The 25,538-nt window shown below is 34.7% G+C and overlaps 1 protein-coding gene across 1 annotated transcript; it reads right to left on the reverse strand.

Moving 5' to 3' along the window:
• Positions 1–2,574: 2,574 nt before the first annotated feature.
• Positions 2,575–3,060, reverse strand: LOC145121226 (uncharacterized). The gene has a single exon (XM_079057009.1). The coding sequence runs from the start codon at positions 3,003–3,005 to the stop codon at positions 2,580–2,582; it is 426 nt and encodes a 141-aa protein (XP_078913135.1). The 5' UTR covers positions 3,006–3,060; the 3' UTR covers positions 2,575–2,579.
• Positions 3,061–25,538: the final 22,478 nt, after the last annotated feature.

Consider the following 25,538-nt stretch of genomic DNA (forward strand, 5'->3'; position numbering starts at 1 on the left):
CCGATACCATCATTAAACGTGCCAACATGGAGAAGTGCAAACCTGCTGCAACGCCTGTGGATACACATTCTAAATTAAGTGCTAATATCGGGGATCCTGTTGTTGACCCTTCACTTTATCGAAGCCTAGCTGGTGCGCTTCAATACCTCACATTCACACGTCCCGACATATCGTATGCGGTGCAACAGATATGTCTATTTATGCATGCTCCACGGGTGCCCCATTTTAATGCTCTCAAACGTATCATCCGCTATCTACAAGGTACTAAGACACTTGGACTTCATCTTTATCCATCTACCTCGGATCAGCTTGTCTCCTACACTGATGCTGATTGGGCCGGTTGCCCTGACACACGAAGATCCACTTCTGGATATTGCGTTTTCCTTGGCAGTAACCTCATCTCCTGGTCTGCTAAACGCCAACCCACTCTTTCTAGATCTAGTACTGAGGCAGAATATAGAGGGGTTGCTAATGTGGTGTCTGAAACTTGCTGGCTGAAAAATCTTCTTCTAGAACTCCGTGTTCCTCTCAAACGAGCCACCCTAGTCTACTGTGATAACGTGTCTTCTGTTTATCTTGCCAGCAAACCTGTACAACATCATCGCACTAAACATGTTGAAATGGATATTCACTTTGTACGAGAAAAGGTAGCCCTTGGCCACATTCGCGTCGCATATTCCCTTTGCCTACCAATACGCTGACATCTTCACCAAAGGACTACCAAGATAGCTCTTCCTTGACTTTCGTTCCAGTCTAAGCGTCCGTGAACCTCCCGATCAGACTGAGGGGGACTCTAAGCGAATATATTAGTCTATATTTATTTATGTAAATTATATTGTGATGTATATCAATTCCTATATTGTAGGGATATTCTTGTACTATTTATACCCTTATGATTAATGAGAAGAGCATCGGTTAATACCAATTATCACATGGCATCGAGATCAGTGACATTTTCAAACTCCAAATTAAATCAGGTGATAATTCCAAATTTTGGTATGATAATTGGGTCGGGGCGGAGATACTAAAAAACAAATACCCTTCTCTTTACGCCCTTAAATCTAGGAAACGGTGCGCTGTGGCTGATAGATTTTATGATGGGGCCTTTGAAGGCCACTGGAAGTCCTGCCCTCGTCAATTGGGGTTGGGTGAGGAACTTGCTAATCTACAACGGGATCTATCCATGGTGAGTTTGACAAATGGGGATGATAATTGGATATGCACACTTGATTCCAATAAAGAATATTCAGTGAGTGCCTTAAGGAGGGTCATTGACCAGAAAGCAGATCCAAATCCTATCCTACCCAATATTACTTGGTGTAAAACGGTGCCAATCAAAGTGAACTATTTCATATGGAGAGCAATGCAAAAGAAAATTCCATCATTAACTGCCCTTAGATTGAGGGGGGTGGAGATTGCATCGATAGAGTGTGGAGCGTGTATCAATGGAGATGACTGTGTTGACCATATTCTCGTTCTCTGTCCATTCGCTCGTTTGATTAGAGAAAAGATTTTCCAGTGGTGTAATTTACCTAATCAATCGTTCAACAACGTTAGTGATTTGCTAAACTTTATTGATAACTGTGGTCGAGGCACAAGAAGGATACAACGGTTAAGAATGATCTGCTATGGGTTATTATGGTGCTTATGGAAGTACTGTAATGACCGTATATTTAGACATACTTTCATTTGTCCAGACAAAGGAGTGGAGTACATCAAGTCGTTGATACACTTTTGGATTAAAAGCAGAGGCGATGGTGGTTCTTGCAGGTGGGATGAATGGAAACTCTCCATTTGTTGATTTTTGAAATTGCAATTGTCATAGTAATGGCCATAAAACTTCTATGTTTTTATTTGTTCTTCGGTTTCCTTTCTAGTTACTTTCTAGATGGGTTCCTTTTAATAAATATTTGTTGTTAAAAAAAAATATGATTAGTTATATTTTAAATATAGTAGTTTATTTATTAAAATTTTATAATAGTATATTTTATAAAAAATTACAGTAAGAAAATATATAAATATTTAAAAAGGTAATAAATTTTAGGATATTTTTTTGACAATCAAGCTTAAAAAGAATAGACAAAAGGATATACTTTTTATGCAAAAGATCATATAAAAATACATAGGGTTTGAGATAAAATATTATTTAGACACGCCATTTCTTATACCATTTTATATATATAAAAAATAGAGTTAATGGAGTTGGAGTTAAAGTTGGGTTCGATGATAAATATAAAAATAAAGTCAACTTGTTCTTTAGCTTCAAAACCCAATTTTAACTCTATTTTCTTCGTAACTATCTAAAAAATTCAGGTTCTTACAATTTTTTTCATTAGTAAAATTTTGACGGTCTCTAAAAAACCTGCAAAGAATATATTCCTATACAAGCGAAAAATAAAACTTTAGATTAAGAATATTTTATCTAAAAAGAACATACAAACATAAGAAACTATTTTCTAATTAATTAAAACATTACTACAGAAACGTGTAATATTTATATGCGTTGTATTATATAAGTAACACGTAATACCATAAAATAAAAAATAAGAATAAACCTTTTTTCAAGCTATGTAAAACTGTCATACACATGATATACCAAGAGACGTGGACATAAACCGATCGGACCTTGTCCTTCTAACCAAAGATTTCATCTCCCGCGACAACCCATCAAACTCCCGCAGCTTCTCCGGTGACTCCGGGATGGTAGACAGTGCAGTACTAGAAGTATCGTAGACGTAGAAAGCTCCGTCTGTTGAGGAGGTATGGTGGTGATTTTTAGGCCAGAAAACAGATCGCAGGAACTTGTAAAGGGAACGTTTCTTGGAGGAGGGTTCATTGTGGCGGACGGTGGGTGGTGGTTGCCGGTGGTGGGAAAGGTGGGGCATTGACATGGTTCTGGTGGAGATGGCGGAGTTAATTTGGTGTTGTAAAGATTTGAGTTCAAATGAGTCGTAAAGGGAACTGCCACAGTCCCAAATTTCACGTTTCATCTCTTCTTTTCTCATTTCCGCTTCTTGTCAACTTCGGAGAGATAGAGAGGAGAAAGGCCGGTGGGGTTGTATGTTTCCAAAGATATATATATATATATATATATATATATATATATATATATATATATATATATATATATATATATATATATATATATATATTATAAATTTGACGTAATTAAAACAAAATTAATAAAACTAAACTAATAACCTTAAGAAAGAAAAATGGAGATTTGGAGAGAATTTGATAACTTATATAAAGTATTCAAATTGGTGTATCTTTTATATATGTAATGGTGTTATTTATACTAGTTAAATCACTAGACATAATTAATAAGTTCTTACACATATTTTGACATATTTGTTATAAGAGTTGAAAATAACTCTTATACATTTGACATTATGGTAGAAAATGTTGTCATCCATTTATTTACAACACTCCCCCTTGGATGACATCATTTCAAATTAGAGTTCAACCTTGAAGTACTACTTCATTAAAAACCTTGCTAAAGAAAACCCAGTGGGAAAAAACTTTAGCGAAGGGAAAAAGAGTGCAGTGTATAGTTGACTCCCCCTTATTTAGACATCTGTCACATTATATTCTATGCACATGTCGCATCCCGATGCCATGGACATGTTTCCTGAAGATTGCAGTAGGAAGTGCCTTCGTAAAAGGTCTGCTGCATTGTTACTGGATTGAACATATTTGATTTCAACTTGATGGTTCTTTATAAGCTCTTGAGTGTACTCGAAAAATTTTGGAGGTATATGTTTTGTCCTGTCGCTCTTGATATATCCTTCTTTCATTTGAGTAACACATGCTGAGTTATCTTCGTATATTAAAGTTGGACCTATATCTTTTTCAAGTCCACATGAAGTTAAAACTAGATGTGTCATTGATCTCAACCATGTACATTCTCTACTAGCTTCATTTAGTGCAATTACTTCAGCATGATTTGAGGATGTGGCAACAAGTGTTTGCTTTTGAGAACGTCAGGAAATTGCGGTACCTCCATTCATGAATACGTATCCAGTTTGAGATCTAGCTTTATGAGGATCAGACAAATAACCTGCATCTGCATAACTAATCAAGCCTTGTTTTGAATTGTTAGGGTAAAATAACCCTAAATCACTAGTTCCTCGAAGGTATCGAAAAATATGTTTGATTCCATTCCAATGTCTTTTTGTTGGGGCTGAACTAAATCTTGCTAGCAAGTTTACAACGAAAGAAATGTCAGGTCTAGTACAATTGGTAAGATACATAAGAGCTCCAATTGCATTTAGATATGGTACTTCTCAACCAAGGACTTCTTCATTTTCTTCGCATGGACGAAATGGATCCTTGTCAATATTTAATGATCTAACAACCATTGGAGTGCTTAAAGGATTTGCATTTTCCATATTGAAACGTTTCAAGACTCTTTCTGTGTAATTTGATTGATGCACAAGTATTCCGTTAGACATATGCTCAATCTATAAACCAAGACAATATTTGGTTTTTCCAAGATCTTTCATTTCAAATTCTTTCTTTAAAAGTTCAATCACTTCAAGGATTTCTTTATTCGTTCCAATGATGTTTAGATCATCAACATAGACTACTATGGTCACATATCCAGATGTTGTTTTCATAATAAATACACATGGACAAATAGTGTTATTTTTATAACCTTTACTTGTCAAATAATCGCTTAAACGATTGTACCACATGCGTCCAGATTGCTTTAGCCCATACAAAGATCTTTGTAATTTTATAGAATACATTTCTTTGGGTTTTGCACTTAATGCTTCAGGCATTTTAAATCCTTCAGGGATTTTCATATAGATATCACTATCAAGTGATCCATACAAGTAAGCTGTAACAACATCCATAAGACGCATCTCTAAATTTTTAGATACTGCCAAGCTGATTAAATATCTGAAAGTGGTTGCATCCATTACCGGTGAATAAGTTTCTTCATAATCAATTCCAGGTCTTTGAGAGAAACCTTGAGCAACAAGCCTGGCCTTGTATCTTACAATTTCGTCTTTCTCATTTCTTTTTCGTACGAAGATCCATCTATATCCTAATGGTTTCACAACTTCAGGTGTGAGGATAATGTTCCCAAAAACCTTTCTCTTGTTAAGAGAATTTAATTCAACTTGCATAACTTCCTTCCATTTAGCCCAATCATTTCTTCTTTCACATTCAATGACAGATTTGTTGGATTAATGTCTAAGTCCATAACTATAATTAATAAGACTTGATCCGACCCGGCATGGTCCATTTGGGTTGCATGGCATCATGCATTTGGATAGACTATAATGAGAGAAATAACACTTAAGGTTGGTTAATATATTATAAGTTCTAATATATTAATAAGGTTATTTAATTAGTATTGATCAAGAATTAATTTGGAATTAATTAAGTGATCAAAAGGAGACTAATTAAATATATGGGTTGATTGTGTAAATCATTCATTCTTATATATGTGGGCTTGTGATCCAAGATTTCTTATGTTGGACTAAGTCCATGGGGTGACCCATGGATACTCCATGGAGGTTAAAATCCATGGAGCATAAGGAATGGGTAAAGTTATGAGTTACATGGTGTAACCCTAATAGCCACCATATAAAAGAATCCCATGGCTCAAGAAATCGTGCACTAATGTGTGAATATGAGGGCTAGACGATTTCAAGGAGTGTTCCATTTCTCTCAAGTCATTCCATATGCATTTGGTGTTGTGTGAACCATTTGAGGTGTCACACTTGGGGCACTAGGCACTTAAGCTTCATGGAGACAAGCTACATCAAACAAAGGTATGTATTCTATCCATTTGATTACCCAAGTATCAAGTATTGTATGCTAGATAGAGTAATACCTTGGAAAGTTCATAATTGCATGTATAATAGAGAAAACATAGATCCAAGGTATTTAGGGTTGTATGTGCACCATATGATGTTGTAGTATACTAAAACCCAACAGTGGTATCAGAGACAAGGCTTGTTTTCTTGTTATACTTGCAAAATTAGCTGAAAAATCGAATTGTATTAGTTTAAAAGTTATGCTAATTACTTGAAAATTTTTTTTGATGTGAATTATCTTTGTTCATATGAGTTTATTAGATTAATAGAAAAGTTAATTGATTATGTGTTTTCAATCCATTTTAATCTAATAGTTGATTCTAAAATGTGTTTTTGTAACTTGTCCTCAAGTTATATGAAAAGTCACATTTAAGTTTCATAAAACTCATAAAAAGTTGGCAATGGTTACAAAAATGAAGAGTCTTGTCCTCATTAAATGGTTTTATGACTCCATAACTTGTCCTCAAGTTATGGAGGTTCAAGAGTCACTTCATTAAATGATAAAATGTGTAACCTTAATTAGTTCCATAAGTTACAAAAATAAAGAAAAGTTACATTCTTTTATTAGTTTAAAGTCTTCCATAACTTGTCCTCAAGTTATGGAACTTGAAGAGTTTTTTTTTAATTAAAACTACTTTAAACACATAAGTTATGAAATTAATTAGTTTTGAATATTTTCAAAACATGCCCTCAAGTTTTGGAATTTGTAAAGTTTTCCCCATGAATACTTTAATTCCAAGTTAGCCCTTAGAATTTTAAAAGTTAAAATTCAACCCTTATACTTTATAGTATTATAAGTTAATAATAAATATATGTATAAGAGCAAGTCAGTCTTACCGTTAGTAGGCCTCATTCACGAAGCCGGTCTATAAGGGGGGTATAAGGTTACTGCCTATAAAATGGCAGTTTAATGGGTGTCCACTCTCACCCACCGCTTCCTTGACCGGTGGAGGGTCGTTAGCCGAACGGGTAGGACAAGGACTATAATTCTCCCTTCATTAAAAGTATTAATGATAAATACTAAGTAACTAAACTTTTTATAAATTCCCAATCTTAGTTACTTAGGAAAATGTGAATAAGGTGCTAATCCATGAAATTACACTTTGCACTTTGTTTAAACCGTTAGTGGAGCGTGTGTGGTTAACCGGCACACTAACCTGGATTTAACAAAGTAGGCAAAGGGTAACTTAATATTTATCATAGTATCGGTGGAGCTCGTGTGGTTAACCGGCACATCGATTGAGGGGTAAATATTAAGGGTACTAAGTATATTTGCATGGTTACTTCACACCTTGTTTTGTGATCCTCGGCATCCCAGTCACAAAACCTGAAGGGCACACTCGAGATTGAAACATGCCATTGAAAAGTTCAATGAATCTCAAAAGAATCTAGGAGTTTCAAAACCAATTAAAACCTAATAATACATTTCGTTTATCTTGGTGGAAATTGGTGAATCGTCATTCACCTACCTTCAAATATTTTATAGCTTGGATTACGGCATCCCTCTTCCAAGTTATAAAATAGTTTGTTGGGTCCTAGACTTAATATATCATATTGGGTGTTATATTAAGGACTTAAATCAACTTTACGTGAATTTCTCCCATTGTTGATGTCTGGTTTAGACAATAATGATCTTCCCAAACCAAGCTTTCCTAATGAATATGACTTCCCGAGTTTGGCTCATGGAAGTCATACTTCTCTTCCTCCACCTCCTCCAATTATTCTCCCTAACCCACAAGTTCAAGGTCACTCAAGCCCTAATGGCAAGCAAGGTCTATGTGTGATCACATCTTAGAGATAAAGTCACATATTGACAAGTCGGGAGAGTTGGGTGTCAAAGTCTTGAGAAAGTTGGATGTTCAATCACTTTCTAAGTCACATAGTGAGTTCCTTTGGGACTACTATGAAACAGACTATGACATGAACCTTAATGATCATATCTATTTGCTTGGTGCTACTGAATCAGCAATGATTTGGAGGACCAGTAAAGCAAATTTGATTAGAAGATCAACTTCCCAAACTTCTATGGACTTTGAAAATGGTAACATTGGATATCCAGAAAATCTTTCGCTTCCCAATGGAAAGGGATTGGCCATAGTCAACTCGGTTGACCAAATGGTAAAGAGAAAGGCAAGTCTGTGATAGTCCAGTACACCATTCCCAAAGAGTCCATATGTTTCTCTTTCCAAAGGAAGGGGCATTGATTGCGAAGCTGCCTATTTACCTGAAAGATCATAAGGTTGATCAATTCAAGAAGTTTGACTCTTCTTCAGGTAAAAGTCCATTATGTAACTCTGTTAAGTTTCTATTATGAGATTCTCATTACATGATGTGACTGGGTCACATGTTGATGCTTTAAGAATCAAAGAAAAGTGAAGAAACTTAAAGGAAGTACATGCTGATTCTGATCACGAAGATGGATTTCGATCGCATGGTTTGATGATCAGAATTTTTGAAGCTGTTACTTAGGAGTTATGATATATTGCTTAGGAATAGATAACAACAAGTTTTTCATATGCATTTGCATTGTAAGGATAAGTTTTTCTGGAAGTTTTAAAATAAAAAACAGTTTTGATTTATTTATTTTAAGTATCCTTACAATGACATTTGTGAAAAATTGTTGTTTACATGTTTCCATTGATAGCAATATTGGAAAATGGATTTGATTCTTTCATTTGTGGTAGTGTCATAATTTACCAAATAAGGAAAGATTCTCATTCCCAAGGCTTCAGTTGGATAGAAACTTGGAATCATGCAAGTTGAATAGTATGATGAATGAGAACTTTCAAGCATTGGAAAATTAAGACTTGTTCACATGGATGTGTGAGTCAAGTTAAGGACTAAAGGGATCGAGTACACATTCTTGTGCACTGGTCAAGTCCACCACAAAGCTCGTTAAGACTATTCGTCATGATTTACTAAATTTTAGTAAATATGGTTATTGTTGAATAATGTTTTTTATGTGACCATCACTGAAATAAGACGAACTGTTTTGATATTATCTAACAAATATTATCAGTTATTTCAGGATGAATCAATGCGTAATCAAAACGGCATATACGAAAACACATGAATGACAAAAACGCAAAGACGTAAATTCACAACTCGACGAGTCTCAAACCGCATGAAGATAAGAATCTCGAGACTCAAGTCATGCAACTCAAACCGCTTGCAAACCCGAATACAAGATCAAAAACGAATCAAACCAAAGCAAGATGATTCACGAACCCGACTCGACCCGCATGACAAACCGCACAAAATTGATCAGGTCCAGCGACCTGACCCGCGGCCCGAGCCCAAACCGCACATGATGCATTTCGATCTTGTTTCATTCAGGTCCAAAACTTAATGCCTTACGCGACCCTACCCGCGGCCCGCGCCATGACCACGTAGATCGAGTTCTTCACTTCAGCTATTCAGATCGCTAGTTCAGTTGTGCATGCGACCATGCATGCGACCCGCTCAACACCCGCGTAACCAAATTCACTCGATGAAAACCCATGCATATCCCACGAATGAATAGTATATATATATATATATATATATATATATATATATATGAAAGAAGCATGCAAGATACCCACGAGATTATATATCATATATATTGTATGTATATGTATATATGTTATACATATCTATGTTGTATATCATATATATATATATATATATATATATATATATATATATATATATATATATACATAAATCGTATATACATATATATATTGGAAAGTAATCAACTCAAAAGCAAATGTCCCCAGCCACATGCACTCTTCCAGCTTTCTATTCTTCTGCCACAACTCCACCAAAGCTATTACCATCGTGCATGTGTGTGTGTGCTGTGAGGAAAGAAAGCAAAGACAACACAAAAGAAGAAAACCCACAGCTCTCATCCTTTCCAGCTTTCAACCAACTTTTCCATTACTTTTCCTTAAACTAAGAAAGGTTGCTAGCTTCATTTCTGCATAAATACATGCATGTACGTGAGTAAGTTTGAGTGAGTGAATTGTAAGAGTTTAAGTGTTTTTTGTTTCCTTGTAATATATCTCCTATTACTCTCTCATCTCCAGAAGAATAAACACATAGCCAACCTCAAAATACTCTCCAAACACCCTCCAAATACCCTCCTTAAACCTCCTCCAAAAACCCTTTCAAATCACCACAACCATCATCACCTTGCTGTTTCTCGACATCAGAATTTGCAAGTTAAGAAACAAATCACTGAGCACAACTCAACAAGATAATACAGGAGAGATTTTCACCGCAAATTATTCAGGACCTTACCTACATCCAGGAATTTTCCTCGATTTTTTTGACCACTGGAAACCCCAGAGAGACGCGAGAGAGAATTGGCTATCCAGAGAGATTTACTACGAAAATCTATATTCGTAACCACCCAAAGCTCTTTCAACATCACCCTCTTTGTTACCTTATACCACCAAAACTACAACCTTATTACACCTTCTACCACCCTCCAAATACCCACTTCAACCTCATCAAATCACCTTAAAAAACCCCATATCCACATACAAAAAAAACATTACCCGTGTATTTTGTATCGTTTTGTAAACAATTCATTGTTACATAAAAAGAACTTATTGTTACTTACCGGCTTGAACTTTGAACAAATAGAGACACAGTCTATTAAGATCCAGTCCAATTCTAAACCAGTTCAGTCAATTTATTGACGAACCGACTTTATATATATTTATATATTTATATATTTTATTACAGCTTTACGTCATTTAAATACTGCCATTTATTTCATTTATAGCTTTCAGTCATTTATAGCTTTCCAGTTTATATTTATTCCGCACTTCTTATTTTTTTTCGCATCTTATCTCCTTAAATATATATATCTGTCACCCAGTAACTGGTATCCGAGCCTTTATTCGTGGTAATCAGATCGTATATTTTCAACAATTGGTATCAGAGCTTGTGTGATTTACTTTGAAATTTTTGTCGAAAACCTTTGGTTAGCGTTTTTTTTAAAAACCTTCCATTAGCGTTTCTTTAAAAATTTCATTTTAATATCACTTGTTCAAAATCCTTTCAAAAACAAAAAAATTATTATGTCTTCTGCTAATTATTCCAACATGAACTCTGTTTCTATTGCTAACAGCTTGGGATCTGGTTCACGGGCACCCATACTTATTCCCGAAGAGTATAATTCATGGGTTGGCCGTATGAATCTTCATCTCAACTCCATAAATGAAAATGTCTGAAATTGTGTAGAAGGAACATATATTACTCCAGAATACATGACTACTCTTGTTACAAATCAAGCAACTCTTGCTGAAACCGAAAAAAGGCTGCAACTCCAAGCCAAAAAGGAACTTGTGTCTTGAATTCCCCACAGTATTCTAAGTCAAATGGATGACATAATACTGTTGACTGCAAATCAAATCTGGGAAAATTTAACAAAATCGTTTTTGTGGAAATCAAAGAATTATTGGAAACAAAAGAACATCTGTTTTAAATGAATTCGATAATTTCAAGATGCTTTCATCAGAAACCATCCATGATGCTCATGATAGGTTCAATTTTATCATGGTAAAAATGAACAATTTGGGCATCAAAAAGACACAACACGAGATAAATCTCAAGTTTCTAAACAATCTTTACGAAAGCTGGAAGATGGTTAAACTCATCATTCAGGGAAATCCAGCCATTCATACTGAAACTTTATACAATTTGTATGGAGAACTTCAATCGTATGAATCCTCGATTGACCCACCAACCACTACAGCTTTTGGAGGACCACTTGCTCTCGTTTCCACATCTTCTCAAAACCAAACACCTTTTAATGAACAAAACTTCAATCATTTTAATCAGACATCTTTTCAAAACCAACCCTTTTTGAACAATTCTTTTGATCAATCTGATTTAAATGATGAAGCAGACTACCAACAACTATGTGCTTTGGTAGCAAACACAAACCTCCAGAGATTTATTCCAAATCACGGTCAATCGAATTTTAAACCAAATTTTCAAAACCGACCATCATTTGGACAAAATAATTCTGGATTTCAACCAAGACCTCAACCTGTTCAAAACAACTCAGGTTTTCAACCAAGACCTTATTTTGGACAAAATTTTCAAAGACCTTCCTTCCAAAACAATTCAAACCAAGGTTTTCAAAACCAGGGATTTCAAAACAATCCCAACTCAAGTCATCATAACAATAACCAAAACAACAGTTTTCAAAACCAAAACAGAGGATTCCAAAATCAAGGTTACACTAATCAAAACAATGGCTTTCAAAACAACCAAAATTTTGGATTCCAACAGAACCCTTCCCAATCTTCCCAACAAATCCAAACTCAAGCTCCTGAAAGACTTCCGATTAAAAGTCAAAAGGATGACAATGATGAAGAAGTGATCATTTGTCACAACTGCAAAGGAACTAATCACTATGCCAGAGAATGCCGAGCCAAAAACAAAACCAAAGTCAAAGACTCAGCATACTACGCTCAAAAAGCCGATGAATTAAAGAAACAGGAAAACCAAGATAAGCAAAGAGCATTGATGGCAATCCATGAACCAAACGTGGAATACTGGCCAACTTCTGAAGACGAAGCTGACAATGAACCAACACAATCAAACTTCTGTTTCGTAGTTGGTGTTGATAGACCTTCAAGAGCTCCAAACGTCATAGAACAGGTATGGTCTATGATCTCTGAACTTGGTCTTTCGAAATCAATTTTTGAGTCCCATATAACCAAGATTGAGAAAAGTCTAGAAGCTGATCTCAAAAAATATCATGACACAATGATCAATTCCGATATCTGCAAATCTGAGTTACAAACCTTGCAACTCAAATTTGGAGAATCAACAAGGATAAAGAACAAATTGGAAAGAGACGTTGAAAGAAAATCAGAAGATTATAATCACGTCTTGGAACAATTAAATCAAACCCTAATTCAGAAAAAGGATTTGGAACAAAAAAATCAGTCAGTCATTTCCTCTGAAACAAAAGATGTTTTAGAAAAGGAAATCCTTCAGTTGAAACAAAACTTTCAAGAATCAACTGAAAAATACAAAACTTTAAATGAAAAACTGACTGATTCTTTAAACCAAACCAATTTTCTTGAATATGAAAACAAAAGATTGATATGGAATATGAATTCTATCAAAATTGCTAGAAAACTAAGTGATGATGTTTTCACCAAAGCAAACACCTTAGGAACTGGCAAAATTGAGACGAATTACAGACCAGGAATTGGAAGAGAATCCTTTGAAAATGAACTAGCTAAACAAGAAAACATGACAATTTGTGAAAACTCTGAATCCACTCTTCCAGATCTTTTCACATCTGCTAATGAGGAAGATTCAGATGACGAAACAGTTATCAACTGTAGCCCATATGACACTGCTTTCACTGTTTCCAAAAAGTCTATCAAAAGAGTTGTAAAATCTGAAACAAACTCTGATAGTTCTTCAACAAACCAAATCAAACATACCAATGAAGCAACCATAACCCCACTTAACAAACCAAAGGATTTTGAAAACAAACCAAAGAAACCTGTTAAACCATACGTCATACCTCAAAAACAGGTTTCCAAACAAAAACCAAAACCTTTTCAAAAACCTTTTGAAAACCGCTTTCAAGAGATCACCTTTAAAAATTCAAGGAACTTTAAAAAACGACCAAATCAGAAAGTTTCAAAACATCATCTTCAAAAAGCCTTTCATAACCGCCAATCACATCCCAGATATGAAGAGAACTTTTCAAAAAAAATTTCACATCTAGGATATCATTCACCAAATTACAGATTTTATCAACCAACGAATTTTCAGAAACAAATCACTTTTTGGGAAAATTTGATAAATAAAATCAAACCTCAACCATTCCATCCTTATAAACCAAACTCTTATAGCAATATGAAGTCAAATGCTACAAGAAGTTCAGTAAACAAAAAACCCAAAATAAAAACAACTAACAAACCAGGACCCATTCAGATTTGGGTACCTAAATCTTCTGTCTAAATTGCAGGTATCTAATGCTGGAGAACCTAAGGATGATACATGGTATATTGATAGTGGCTGCTCCAAGCATATGACAGGAAACCGAAACTACCTTCGTGACTTCAAACCCACCCAAACCAATCAAGACGTTACCTTCGGCAACAACATGACGGCAAAAATCAAGGGTTATGGAAACATAACAAATGGTAACTTCACCATAAAGAAAGTTGCCTATGTCGATGACCTGAAACACAACCTCATCAGTGTTTCTCAACTGTGTGATAACAATCTTGAAGTCCTATTCACCAAACAAAGAAGCTTGATCATGGACGCCAAAACCAAAGAAATCATTGTTGATTCTTACCGTGCCGGAAATATGTATCCACTTGACATGGATCTTATCTATGGTAAACCCGATATATGTCTGCTATCAAAAGCCCCAACAGATATCAGTTGGTTATGGCACCGCCGCCTTTCCCATCTAAACTTTGGGTACATCAACAAACTGATCGGCGATGATCTTGTTAGAGGACTGCCACTTCTGAAGCTTGATAATGAAACTCTGTGTGCTGCATGTGAAAAGGGAAAACTTTCCAAATCCACTCACAAAAGCATCTCAGAATCTAGTGTATCCGAACCACTAGAATTGCTGCACATAGACCTTTGTGGCCCTGCCAAAACCCAAACCATACAAGGGAAGAAGTACATTCTTGTTGTCGTTGATGGCTTCTCGCGCTTTACTTGGGTCTTCTTCTTAAGACTAAAATCAGAAGCACCTGAAGAGATGATCAACTTCATAAAACAAATCGAACTGAAGCTCAAACGACCTGTTCGAAGAATCCGAAGTGACAATGGTTTAGAGTTCAAAAACAAGACTCTAGATTCATTTCTCAAAGACAAAGGAATTGAACATAAATTCTCAGCCCCATACACTCCACAACAGAACGGAGTTGTCGAAAGAAGGAACAGAACTCTATGTGAAGCTGCAAGATCAATGCTTATCTTCGCTGATCTGCCACAATACTTCTGGGCAGAAGCAATAGCCACAGCTTGCTACACTCAAAATCGTTCCTTAATCCATAAACATCTTCATAAAACACTATATGAAGTCATTAACAACCGAAAACCAAACATCAAATTTTTCCATATTTTTGGTTGTCGATGCTTCATAAAGAACAATAAAGACCACCTCTCAAAATTTGAGTCAAGGTCGGACGAAGGAATTTTCCTTGGTTACTCATTTTCTTCAGCTGCTTATCGAGTACTGAACAAACGTACCAGAGTAATTGAAGAAAGTACCGATGTTCATTTCGATGAATTTTATGTCAGGAAATTGGATCGTGAACATTTTGGTTCAAAAATGATCGATAATATTTTTCAAAATCCAATTCAACAAACACCTTCTCCTGACAGAGATATTGAAATCGATCTTGATTTACTTTTTGAACAACCCAAAACCGCTTACAATTCTGAACTTCTAACTACTTCTATTGATTCTACAGGAACAACCACTGAAGGAACTCCACAAACAAACCGAAATGATGCAGATCAATTCGAGGGGGAACCACCTACACATACTTCTTCATTGGAACAAACACCAAATCCTCCTTTAAATACCCCATCCCCAAATATCCAAAACAATCCTGATGCATCATTTATGGGGAAACCTTCAAACCTATTCCAAGATGAAACTCCCGGAGAAGAACAATGGGATACTGAAATTCCAATTATTATAGCGGAAGAGAATCGCTTAATAAAATGGACCAGAAACCACCCAACTGACCAAATCATCGGAGATCCAAACTCAGGCATCCAAACTAGAGCCGCAACTTCTAATGATTGTTTATTTGGAGCCTTCTTATCCATGACCGAACCCAAAACCATACATTCTGCTCTCAAAGATCCAGACTGGGTAAAAGCTATGCAAGAAGAGCTAGAAGAATTTGAAAGAAATGACGTATGGAATCTTGTCCCTACCCCACCCGATGTTTCTGTTATAGGTTCAAGATGGGTATTCAGAAACAAAACTGACGATCAAGGAATCGTTTGTCGAAACAAGGCACGTCTCGTAGTTAAAGGATATTTACAACAAGAAGGAATCGACTACGATGAAACATATGCTCCAGTTGCCAGAATTGAAGCAATTCGCATCTTTCTTGCATATGCTGCACATAAGAACTTCAAAGTATTCCAAATGGATGTTAAATGTGCATTCCTACATGGAGAGTTAGATCGCGATGTATACATCCAACAACCACCAGGTTTCGAAGATCCCAAATTTCCTGATCACAGCTTCAAATTGCAGAAAGCTGTCTATGGCTTGAAACAAGCACCCCGAGCCTGGTATGCCACATTGACAACCTTTCTCGAAGAATCAGGTTTTAAAAGAGGTTCAATCGATCAAACCCTCTTTCGTAAAATCTATAATAAACATCTTTTAATCGTACAAATATATGTTGATGACATTATTTTCGGTTCTACTGATGAATCTTTGAGTATTAAGTTTGCAGATCTAATGAAAAGCAAATTTGAAATGAGCATGATTGGGGAGATGACTACTTTTCTCGGACTTCAAATCAAACAGTCAACTGATGGCATTTTCATCAACCAAGAGAATTATGTCAAAAACCTACTCACTCGCTTTTCAATGGACAAATCCAATACCGCAAAAACCCCAATGGCTTTTGGATACAAAATCGATGCAGACTTAAATGGCAAACCTGTTGATCAGAAAAGATATCGTGGAATGATCGGATCACTCTTATACCTCACTGCCAGCAGACCTGACATCATGTTTTCTACATGTGTCTGTGCCAGATACCAAGCAAATCCTATGGAATCCCATGTAGTTGCTGTGAAACGCATCTTCAAATACCTAAAAGGCACTCCCAAACTTGGCCTTTGGTATCCAGCTAAATCCGATTTTCAGCTGAACGCTTTCACCGACTCAGACTATAGAGGATGCAAGTTAGATAGAAAGAGTACATCTGGTAGCTGTCAATTCCTAGGAGGTAGACTAGTGAGTTGGACTTCGAAGAAACAGACTTGTGTATCCACATCAACAGCAGAAGCTGAATACGTCGCTGCCGCCAGCTGTTGTTCGCAAGTCATATGGATGCAAACTCAACTGCGAGACTATGGCTTCAAAATTTCACAAATTCCCATATTTTGTGACTCAACCAGTGCAATTGCCATTTCTCACAATCCCGTTCACCATTCCATGACAAAGCACATCGACATTCGATATCATTTCATCAAAGACAACATTCAAAAGGGTCATATCGAATTGCACTTCATCAACACCGAAGATCAAATTGCCGATGTCTTCACTAAGGCTCTCGATGAAACAAAGTTTCAATACTTCCTTGGCCGTCTAGGAATGTTAAATCCAGATAACATCTATCCTTAAACTTTTACTTTTTGTTTGTACAAAAGTGTGTTTACTTTCATTCAAAAGGAAAATTCAAAAACAATTGAAAATTGCTTTCCTTTTAAAAAATACCAAAAACATTCAAATAACCAATATTTCCAAAAACATTCAGAAAAACAAATCTTCAAAAAAATTAATAAAAGACTTGCCATAATAAGCTTTTATAGAACCTTGTTATTAATCTTCTCTTGACTTAATTTTCATATGCTTATGCTCGATGAAGATTTTAAGTCATATTGATTCTCAATTGGAGTGAAGGTTCAAATATCCTACTTTTCATAATGTATATAACTTTATTTCCTTCGATTTTATTTCATTATTGACGATTTTAAACAATCAAGGGACATAAGGTTAGGAGGTTCAGATGAAAACAAAAACCCATGTGAGAATTTGTGCCTCGTCGATCTAAATCATTGTGGAAATCATTTCTTTTGAGCTTAGGTGTGTCACTATTGCTTATAAGGTATACCCAATTATACCTTGTCACGGTCTCATTTTTGCTTAGATATCAAAATGACCAGGGACGATACATTCATTTCTTACATACTAGACAAACTGTCTTTTATGCCACCTATCCCTACCTAGATAAAAGCCAACCAAAAATGAAGACTTGCGATCCCATGATCCATCAAGCAAACAACGACATATCCTTACAAGAAAACCAAAGGAAAAACAAATATCTATCAACATCCAATCCTCAAAGACAAATCAACAAGAAAACAAATGGATTCAATAAAGATATACCAAACAAAACAAAAAAATATATATTCTATATTTGGTATGTTCAAACAAACTTTCAAACAAAAAAAAATATATTATTTTTACAATAAATCGATATTGATCAACAAACAGGATATTATCAAAGAAGAAGTTGCAATAACAATGGATTTCCTGGGATACTGTAGCCTTCATCACTGGAGATTCTTAGTTGCAAACTGCACTATGAAAATTGCTAAACCCCTCTACATGTATTTCCCGACGGAGAGAGAGTGAACGTTAATGGCATGAATGAAGAAACCCACTGAGTAATGCCGAAACCAGTCTTATGTGATTGATTATCTAATAATGAGACTAAGTGACTTACAGGAAAAGCATAGCTGAACACCTCCAATATGAGTGTGAGTCGTCAGAGAGAGATATCACTCATTTTTAGTGATCATTAACTTGTTCTGCTACCAGAACAACCAAACACCCAAGTGAAGTGTGAGCTATATCTATGAGCGTTCATCTGAATCGACCTGTTAGACCACTTATCGTCAGAAATAATGCTATAAAATCTTAAGAAATTTCTTTAGATACATATATGGCTACCCTTTGATAACCGAACCCGAGAATTTGATTCGGAAGCAAACATTCTTCAAAGTTTTTTTTTTTCAAAACATAAGATATGAAAAACCAAGTCACAAACTTTCAAAACGATTACATAGGTTTTATATATATCTTATCATTGACAAAACCTTTTTCCCAAATCTTCAAGATTAAAATTGTTAATGTGATAATATTTGCCCTTATTTCATTAATGATCACATAGGGGGAAATTGTTGAATAATGTTTTTTATGTGACCATCACTGAAATAAGACGAACTGTTTTGATATTATCTAACAAATATTATCAGTTATTTCAGGATGAATCAATGCGTAATCAAAACGGCATATACGAAAACACATGAATGACAAAAACGCAAAGACGTAAATTCACAACTCGACGAGTCTCAAACCGCATGAAGATAAGAATCTCGAGACTCAAGTCATGCAACTCAAACCGCTTGCAAACCCGAATACAAGATCAAAAACGAATCAAACCAAAGCAAGATGATTCACGAACCCGACTCACCCCCATGACAAACCGCACAAAATTGATCAGGTCCAGCGACCTGACCCGCGGCCCGAGCCCAAACCGCACATGATGCATTTCGATCTTGTTTCATTCAGGTCCAAAACTTAATGCCTTACGGGACCCTACCCGCGGCCCGCGCCATGACCACGTAGATCGAGTTCTTCACTTCAGCTATTCAGATCGCTAGTTCAGTTGTGCATGCGACCATGCATGCGACCCGCTCAACACCCGCGTAACCAAATTCACTCGATGAAAACCCATGCATATCCCACGAATGAATAGTATATATATATATATATATATATATATATATATATATATATATATATATATATATGAAAGAAGCATGCAAGATACCCACGAGATTATATATCATATATATTGTATGTATATGTATATATGTTATACATATCTATGTTGTATATCATATATATATATATATATATATATATATATATATATATATATATATATACACACATAAATCGTATATCCTTACTCTAATAAAAGAGTAGTTTTATGGACACATGTCCTTTTTCTACGACATCTATTTTTATTTTTCCCGCTCATTTCTTTTGCCAATCAAATACCCAATCTACCCTTTTCCTTTTCATTATCAACGCCATTATCAACTGGGAAAAATACGATTTGTAACATTAAGAACGAGAAATCAGCTTCAAATTAAATTCAAATCAACGAAAATCTCGGTCATATCAACGTTATACATTCTAAGTAAAAGGCTATGACTACAAATCACGAACCGGTTCAATTCCTGCTCATAATTTTTCCCTCAATTAAATCCTTCTCTACCGCACAAAGATTTAAATTGAATAGATTTTTCAAAATTTGTTCGATCTAACTTGATTGAGCATATCCCAACATTTGAGGAACATAATTGATCCCTGAATATCACTATCTGTAGGATGGAGAATCCGATTCCATATATTTATTTGCTCTTCTTGGTCACTTCATCGTTTGCGCATCCTCCCATAATCGGTGGGTTTTTTTTTTTTTTTTTTTTTTTTTAAACTTTGTTTGCTTATTTTCTTTTGTGAACTATAAAATCGGTTTTATGTGTGTATGAGTTGTGTTTGTGCTAATGGATAATCTATTGAAGTACTCATCCTTCAATTGTCTACAAAAATTGATAACAGAAGTTGAGATCATTAATTCATTTTTCGATCTGTTGATTACCGTAACTGTGATTCAGTTAATCTCCTATTAACACTTTATTGAAGATCCAAGAAGAGTTAGAAACAGAGATGGATCCTCAAAACGTTGGAATTCTCGCCATGGAAATCTACTTCCCTCCTACTTGTATCAAACAGGTACAATTTGTTCTACTTTTGTTTTTTACGTTAATGATTTATACATAGTATGCTTGTACGATATAACTAAAAGTATGTGTTCTTCGAGTTGATTGAGTTCGTTCTTCTATAAGTATAATTGTTGTTTTCATGAATAGCTATGAATCCGTATTGCTATGGGAAAAATTATTGTTTGTTTTTAGATTTGTGGAAAAGTAACCCATTTTGGGATACACGAAGTTCTGTTTCACTACAAATTAATTGGAGATGAGTGAAGATTGACAGTTTAATTGGACATGTGTAATCGATTTATCAAATATAATATTTTGAGCTCATGAATACTGTTAGACATATGTAACCATTGTTAGTATTTTTTATTCTGCAACCACCAAAGCATGGTTTAAAGTTTCATTGAATCTATTGAAGAAATGTGCATACTTTGAGATAATAAGATCAATTTTATCACTAGGAAAACTTGCAGGTTATTATGCTGAAGAAATATGCATACTCTTGAGTTTAGTTTAAAAGAAGATTAAAGCCTAGAAAAAAAATCCAATATCTTGCCTGGTAAAACCTATTTTGTCTTGAAGAACAAAAGACGAGTTCAAGAAAATTGCAAGTGGTGTACCCTGAACTACGTGTTTTTATTTCAAACACCAATGTTTCCATTTGTTTGATACAGTTGTTTGATGGTATATATTTTTGTGATCCTTTCATTGATAGGAACTGCATAAGTTTACAAATAAAAGAAAATCCAAGATTTAAAAGAAATCATTGGGTTCTTTTAACAGGTAGCCTCATTTCTTCTTTATTTTCTTTGTTGTCATTCAATGTAATGCTATCTATCAATTGGTGTATGCCCCGAATTTAGTTTTGTTCTTCAGTGGGTTTGGCTTCAAATGATGTTAGTATAGTTTATTATATGCAAAGTATTAAAATTTATAATCTTCTAAATTGTTAGTTCATTGCTCTTTTTATCTAGCGACATATCATCAAATGTAATTAAACTTATCTTCTACAATAGTACCTAATACTTGTAAGTAGTTCTGAATGACTATGTTTAATATGTTTAGTTTGGTAATAATCAATTATAATTTTATGTTTACTTATGTTGATGTTAGTTTTATTTCTAACATGCTATTAAAAAAACTGATTATTAGTTTATTGTTTTTAGTTTGTTATTTTATATGTTTTATTTACGTAATTGTTAATACAACTAATAAATTATGATAATGTTTTCATGTTTGATGTGCACCAGGTGTTCATGTTGTGTTCGAGATTAGATAAGCATACGACATTTGGAAAGAATTCCATTCTATCACAAGTTGTAATGTTTTTTATACTCATGTGGAGGAAGATACCAATGCACAAACTTCCTTGGAAATTGATGAAGTTTATGAAACAAGACTCAATAACAATGTATTTTTATTTCATACATAAATTATCAATATATTATCACTTCCTTGTCCAAATTACCCTCTCTAGGTCGTTCTTAAAATTGTCATTTAACTTGCATAATCCCAAGTTTCTATACTTGGTCCATTCTTAAGACTGTCACAGGGAGGTTTTGTAGGGAAAATTGTGGAAATATTGTTTTATTGATATAAGAGCTTAATAAATCACAGATTTATAATGGCTTAACAAATCAAAAATCAATTTTGATATATTGTGTATATGACTATATGCACCTAAATTAAAATATTTTTTTATTAATATGTTACCTTTAAACGTTATTTATTTAGGCTACTATTATGAAATTAAAATTTAACGATAGTATGCACCCGTTCTAACCAAAGTCAGTGTCCTACACAGATTTGATTCGCTTTCATTATTGATACCATATGTGTAAGACTGTGTGTAACTGTTGTTTCGTTTTTTCTGCAGATAAATAGTTTCAGCCAATCATTTAGAGATTCAGTTTATTGGTAAGAAAATGTAAGCATGTTGCCTATATTTTAAAAAAAATGTAAGTATGTTGCTATGAATTACATATAGCTCTTATTGGTAAAAATATAGTTACTTTGTATTTTTTGGTTTTTGGAAATTTTCATTTTCTTTCCACTATTTATGTTAATTTTGTTGTCAATTTTTGATACACACTCCAACAGAAGGTGTTTGTTGCTCTTTCATTGATGCTCTTATCGCAAAGTAGAATGCCAATTATTAGTGTCGGTTTTATTACTGTTGCTATTAGCGCATTAGGTAATTTTAAAGCAAATAAACATTTCGTTCTTTTTGCAAGTCCAGCAACTCTGACTTTGTCCTTTTTATTAAAAAAAAACTCTTTGTACGTTTAAAATGATGTTTAAAATGATGTGTTAGTACTTGTAGTAAAACCGGGGTAATAGAGAGGTATGTATAGGTTTTTTATATGGTCATAAATAACAATGTACTTGCAAAATACATTGCCATGTTAGTTTTTAATTTCGTTAATCTGATTTTTTTTTAGTTTTTATAAAATCATGCTACATTAAACAAATGAAATTATGTTTCTATTTTTTTAAATTCTATTTCTAGAATCTACGTTATTTTAATTTATCATCCGTGTGGTACACGGGTTTTAACCTAGTACATATATATATTGGAAAGTAATCAACTCAAAAGCAAATGTCCCCAGCCACATGCACTCTTCCAGCTTTCTATTCTTCTGCCACAACTCCACCAAAGCTATTACCATCGTGCATGTGTGTGTGTGCTGTGAGGAAAGAAAGCAAAGACAGCACAAAAGAAGAAAACCCACAGCTCTCATCCTTTCCAGCTTTCAACCAACTTTTCCATTACTTTTCCTTAAACTAAGAAAGGTTGCTAGCTTCATTTCTGCATAAATACATGCATGTACGTGAGTAAGTTTGAGTGAGTGAATTGTAAGAGTTTAAGTGTTTTGTGTTTCCTTGTAATATATCTCCTATTACTCTCTCATCTCCAGAAGAATAAACACATAGCCAACCTCAAAATACTCTCCAAACACCCTCCAAATACCCTCCTTAAACCTCCTCCAAAAACCCTTTCAAATCACTACAACCATCATCACCTTGCTGTTTTTCGACATCAGAATTTGCAAGTTAAGAAACAAATCACCGAGCACAACTCAACAAGATAATACAGGAGAGATTTTCACCGCAAATTATTCAGGACCTTACCTACATCCAGGAATTTTCCTCGATTTTTTTGACCACTGGAAACCCCAGAGAGACGCGAGAGAGAATTGGCTATCCAGAGAGATTTACTACGAAAATCTATATTCGTAACCACCCAAAGCTCTTTCAACATCACCCTCTTTGTTACCTTATACCACCAAAACTACAACCTTATTACACCTTCTACCACCCTCCAAATACCCACTTCAACCTCATCAAATCACCTTAAAAAACCCCATACCCACATACAAAAAAAAAAACATTACCCGTGTATTTTGTATCGTTTTGTAAACAATTCATTGTTACATAAAAAGAACTTATTGTTACTTACCGGATTGAACTTTGAACAAATAGAGACACAGTCTATTAAGATCCAGTCCAATTCTAAACCAGTTCAGTCAATTTATTGACGAACCGACTTTATATATATTTATATATTTATATATTTTATTACAGCTTTACGTCATTTAAATACTGTCATTTATTTCATTTATAGCTTTCAGTCATTTATAGTTTTCCAGTTTATATTTATTCCGTACTTCTTATTTTTTTTCGCATTATATCTCCTTAAATATATATATCTGTCACCCAGTAACTGGTATCCGAGCCTTTATTCGTGGTAATCAGATCGTATATTTTCAACAGTTATACTTACAAGTTTAAGTATAATTCCGAAACATTGGAAAAGTCTCAATGTATGGCAGAACGAATGGGAAGAATCAAATTAGGCAGACAGATAAAAGTTTCTCAAATCTGAAAAGATGGGAGAGTACTTTAGTATCATGTTTTGTGATCATATTAATGATTAAAGAACCACATCACAATTGGTCTTCTAAGGACATCTTAGTGCATTCTTATGACTAAGAAGAGGAGTCATGAATTGTTGAAATGGTTAAATCAAGAAGATGAGTCATACTTCGTTTCAAAACAAGTCTTAGAGTCATACTCCAAGACTATAAGTTGAGTGACATATCTTAAAGAAAGGTTTATAACACTTGTCAAATCTAAGAGTAAAAGTGTCCTACTCTTGTACATTTGAAGTTGGTAAGTTGTGATGTTTTGGATTAAACAAAGACCAACTAAGGCCCATTGTGTGAAGTGTTTGTCTTGATAAAGAATCCGCACTATCTCTTGAATATTTGGCAAGATAGTCTTATATGTCAAGAGGACAGTGGGAGTCTTAAAGATCCTAAAAAGAATTTCAAGAACTAATCAAGAATAAAACCTGAGGTTCTTCACTAGCACACGACTTGAGGTTTATAACCTATCATGTTGACATATTCTGTGCCCATTCCAGTTAAAATTGGCTTTGCATAGGAGTTCTGAAAGTTCTCAATTGGTTGCATAACAACTTGGAAGCAATGGCAGGCCCTGTACTGCCAGGTGGCAAGAAGTTAAGATTGCAAAAGTTCAGTCCATATGAGTTTGGATTTGTCATTATCCTTGTCTTATGACTGTGGTTTTGACGATTCACATGGATAAGAACACATACACCATAAAATCTAAGGGTCATAAGGTTTCTCTCCGATTCATGAAAATGATGGTGAGGAAACACTTCCACCAAGTAGATTTGAAGCAGATGGCAAAAGGTCTAAACAATTGAGACTATGATTACGACATCCCTTTTCATAGTTCTGAAATTGTTTAGCCACACATGCATGCTATCTAAGGAAAGGTGTATGATTTTGATAAAGTTTTATCAAAGCATCTCATATCAGAAATCTGAACTTTGGAAAGAAAGTCAATAAAGTATTGATTTCTAGAAGTCCAGCTGATTTCTGAGTACATGTCAAAGCTAGTGGGAGCATAAGTGTTATGCTAATAATCATCATGTTAGTGGGAGCATGATAATTATTGTTAGTGTTGCAAGTTAGCAATGTTAATTATAGAAAACAAAAGTTTCAATTCGTGAGGCTGCAGGGATTGAAAAAGTTGTTTTGCTATAATTAAGGGAGAGGATATACTTCATTTCAGTTCTAAAGGCTTAGATTGAGACCTTAATCATCTTTAGTCAAGAATATATATATG

This window comes from Lactuca virosa, chromosome 6 (assembly GCF_052849685.1).
Source record: "Lactuca virosa cultivar CGN04683 chromosome 6, Lactuca_virosa_CGN04683_v6, whole genome shotgun sequence".
In the NCBI taxonomy this organism is placed as follows: domain Eukaryota; kingdom Viridiplantae; phylum Streptophyta; class Magnoliopsida; order Asterales; family Asteraceae; genus Lactuca; species Lactuca virosa.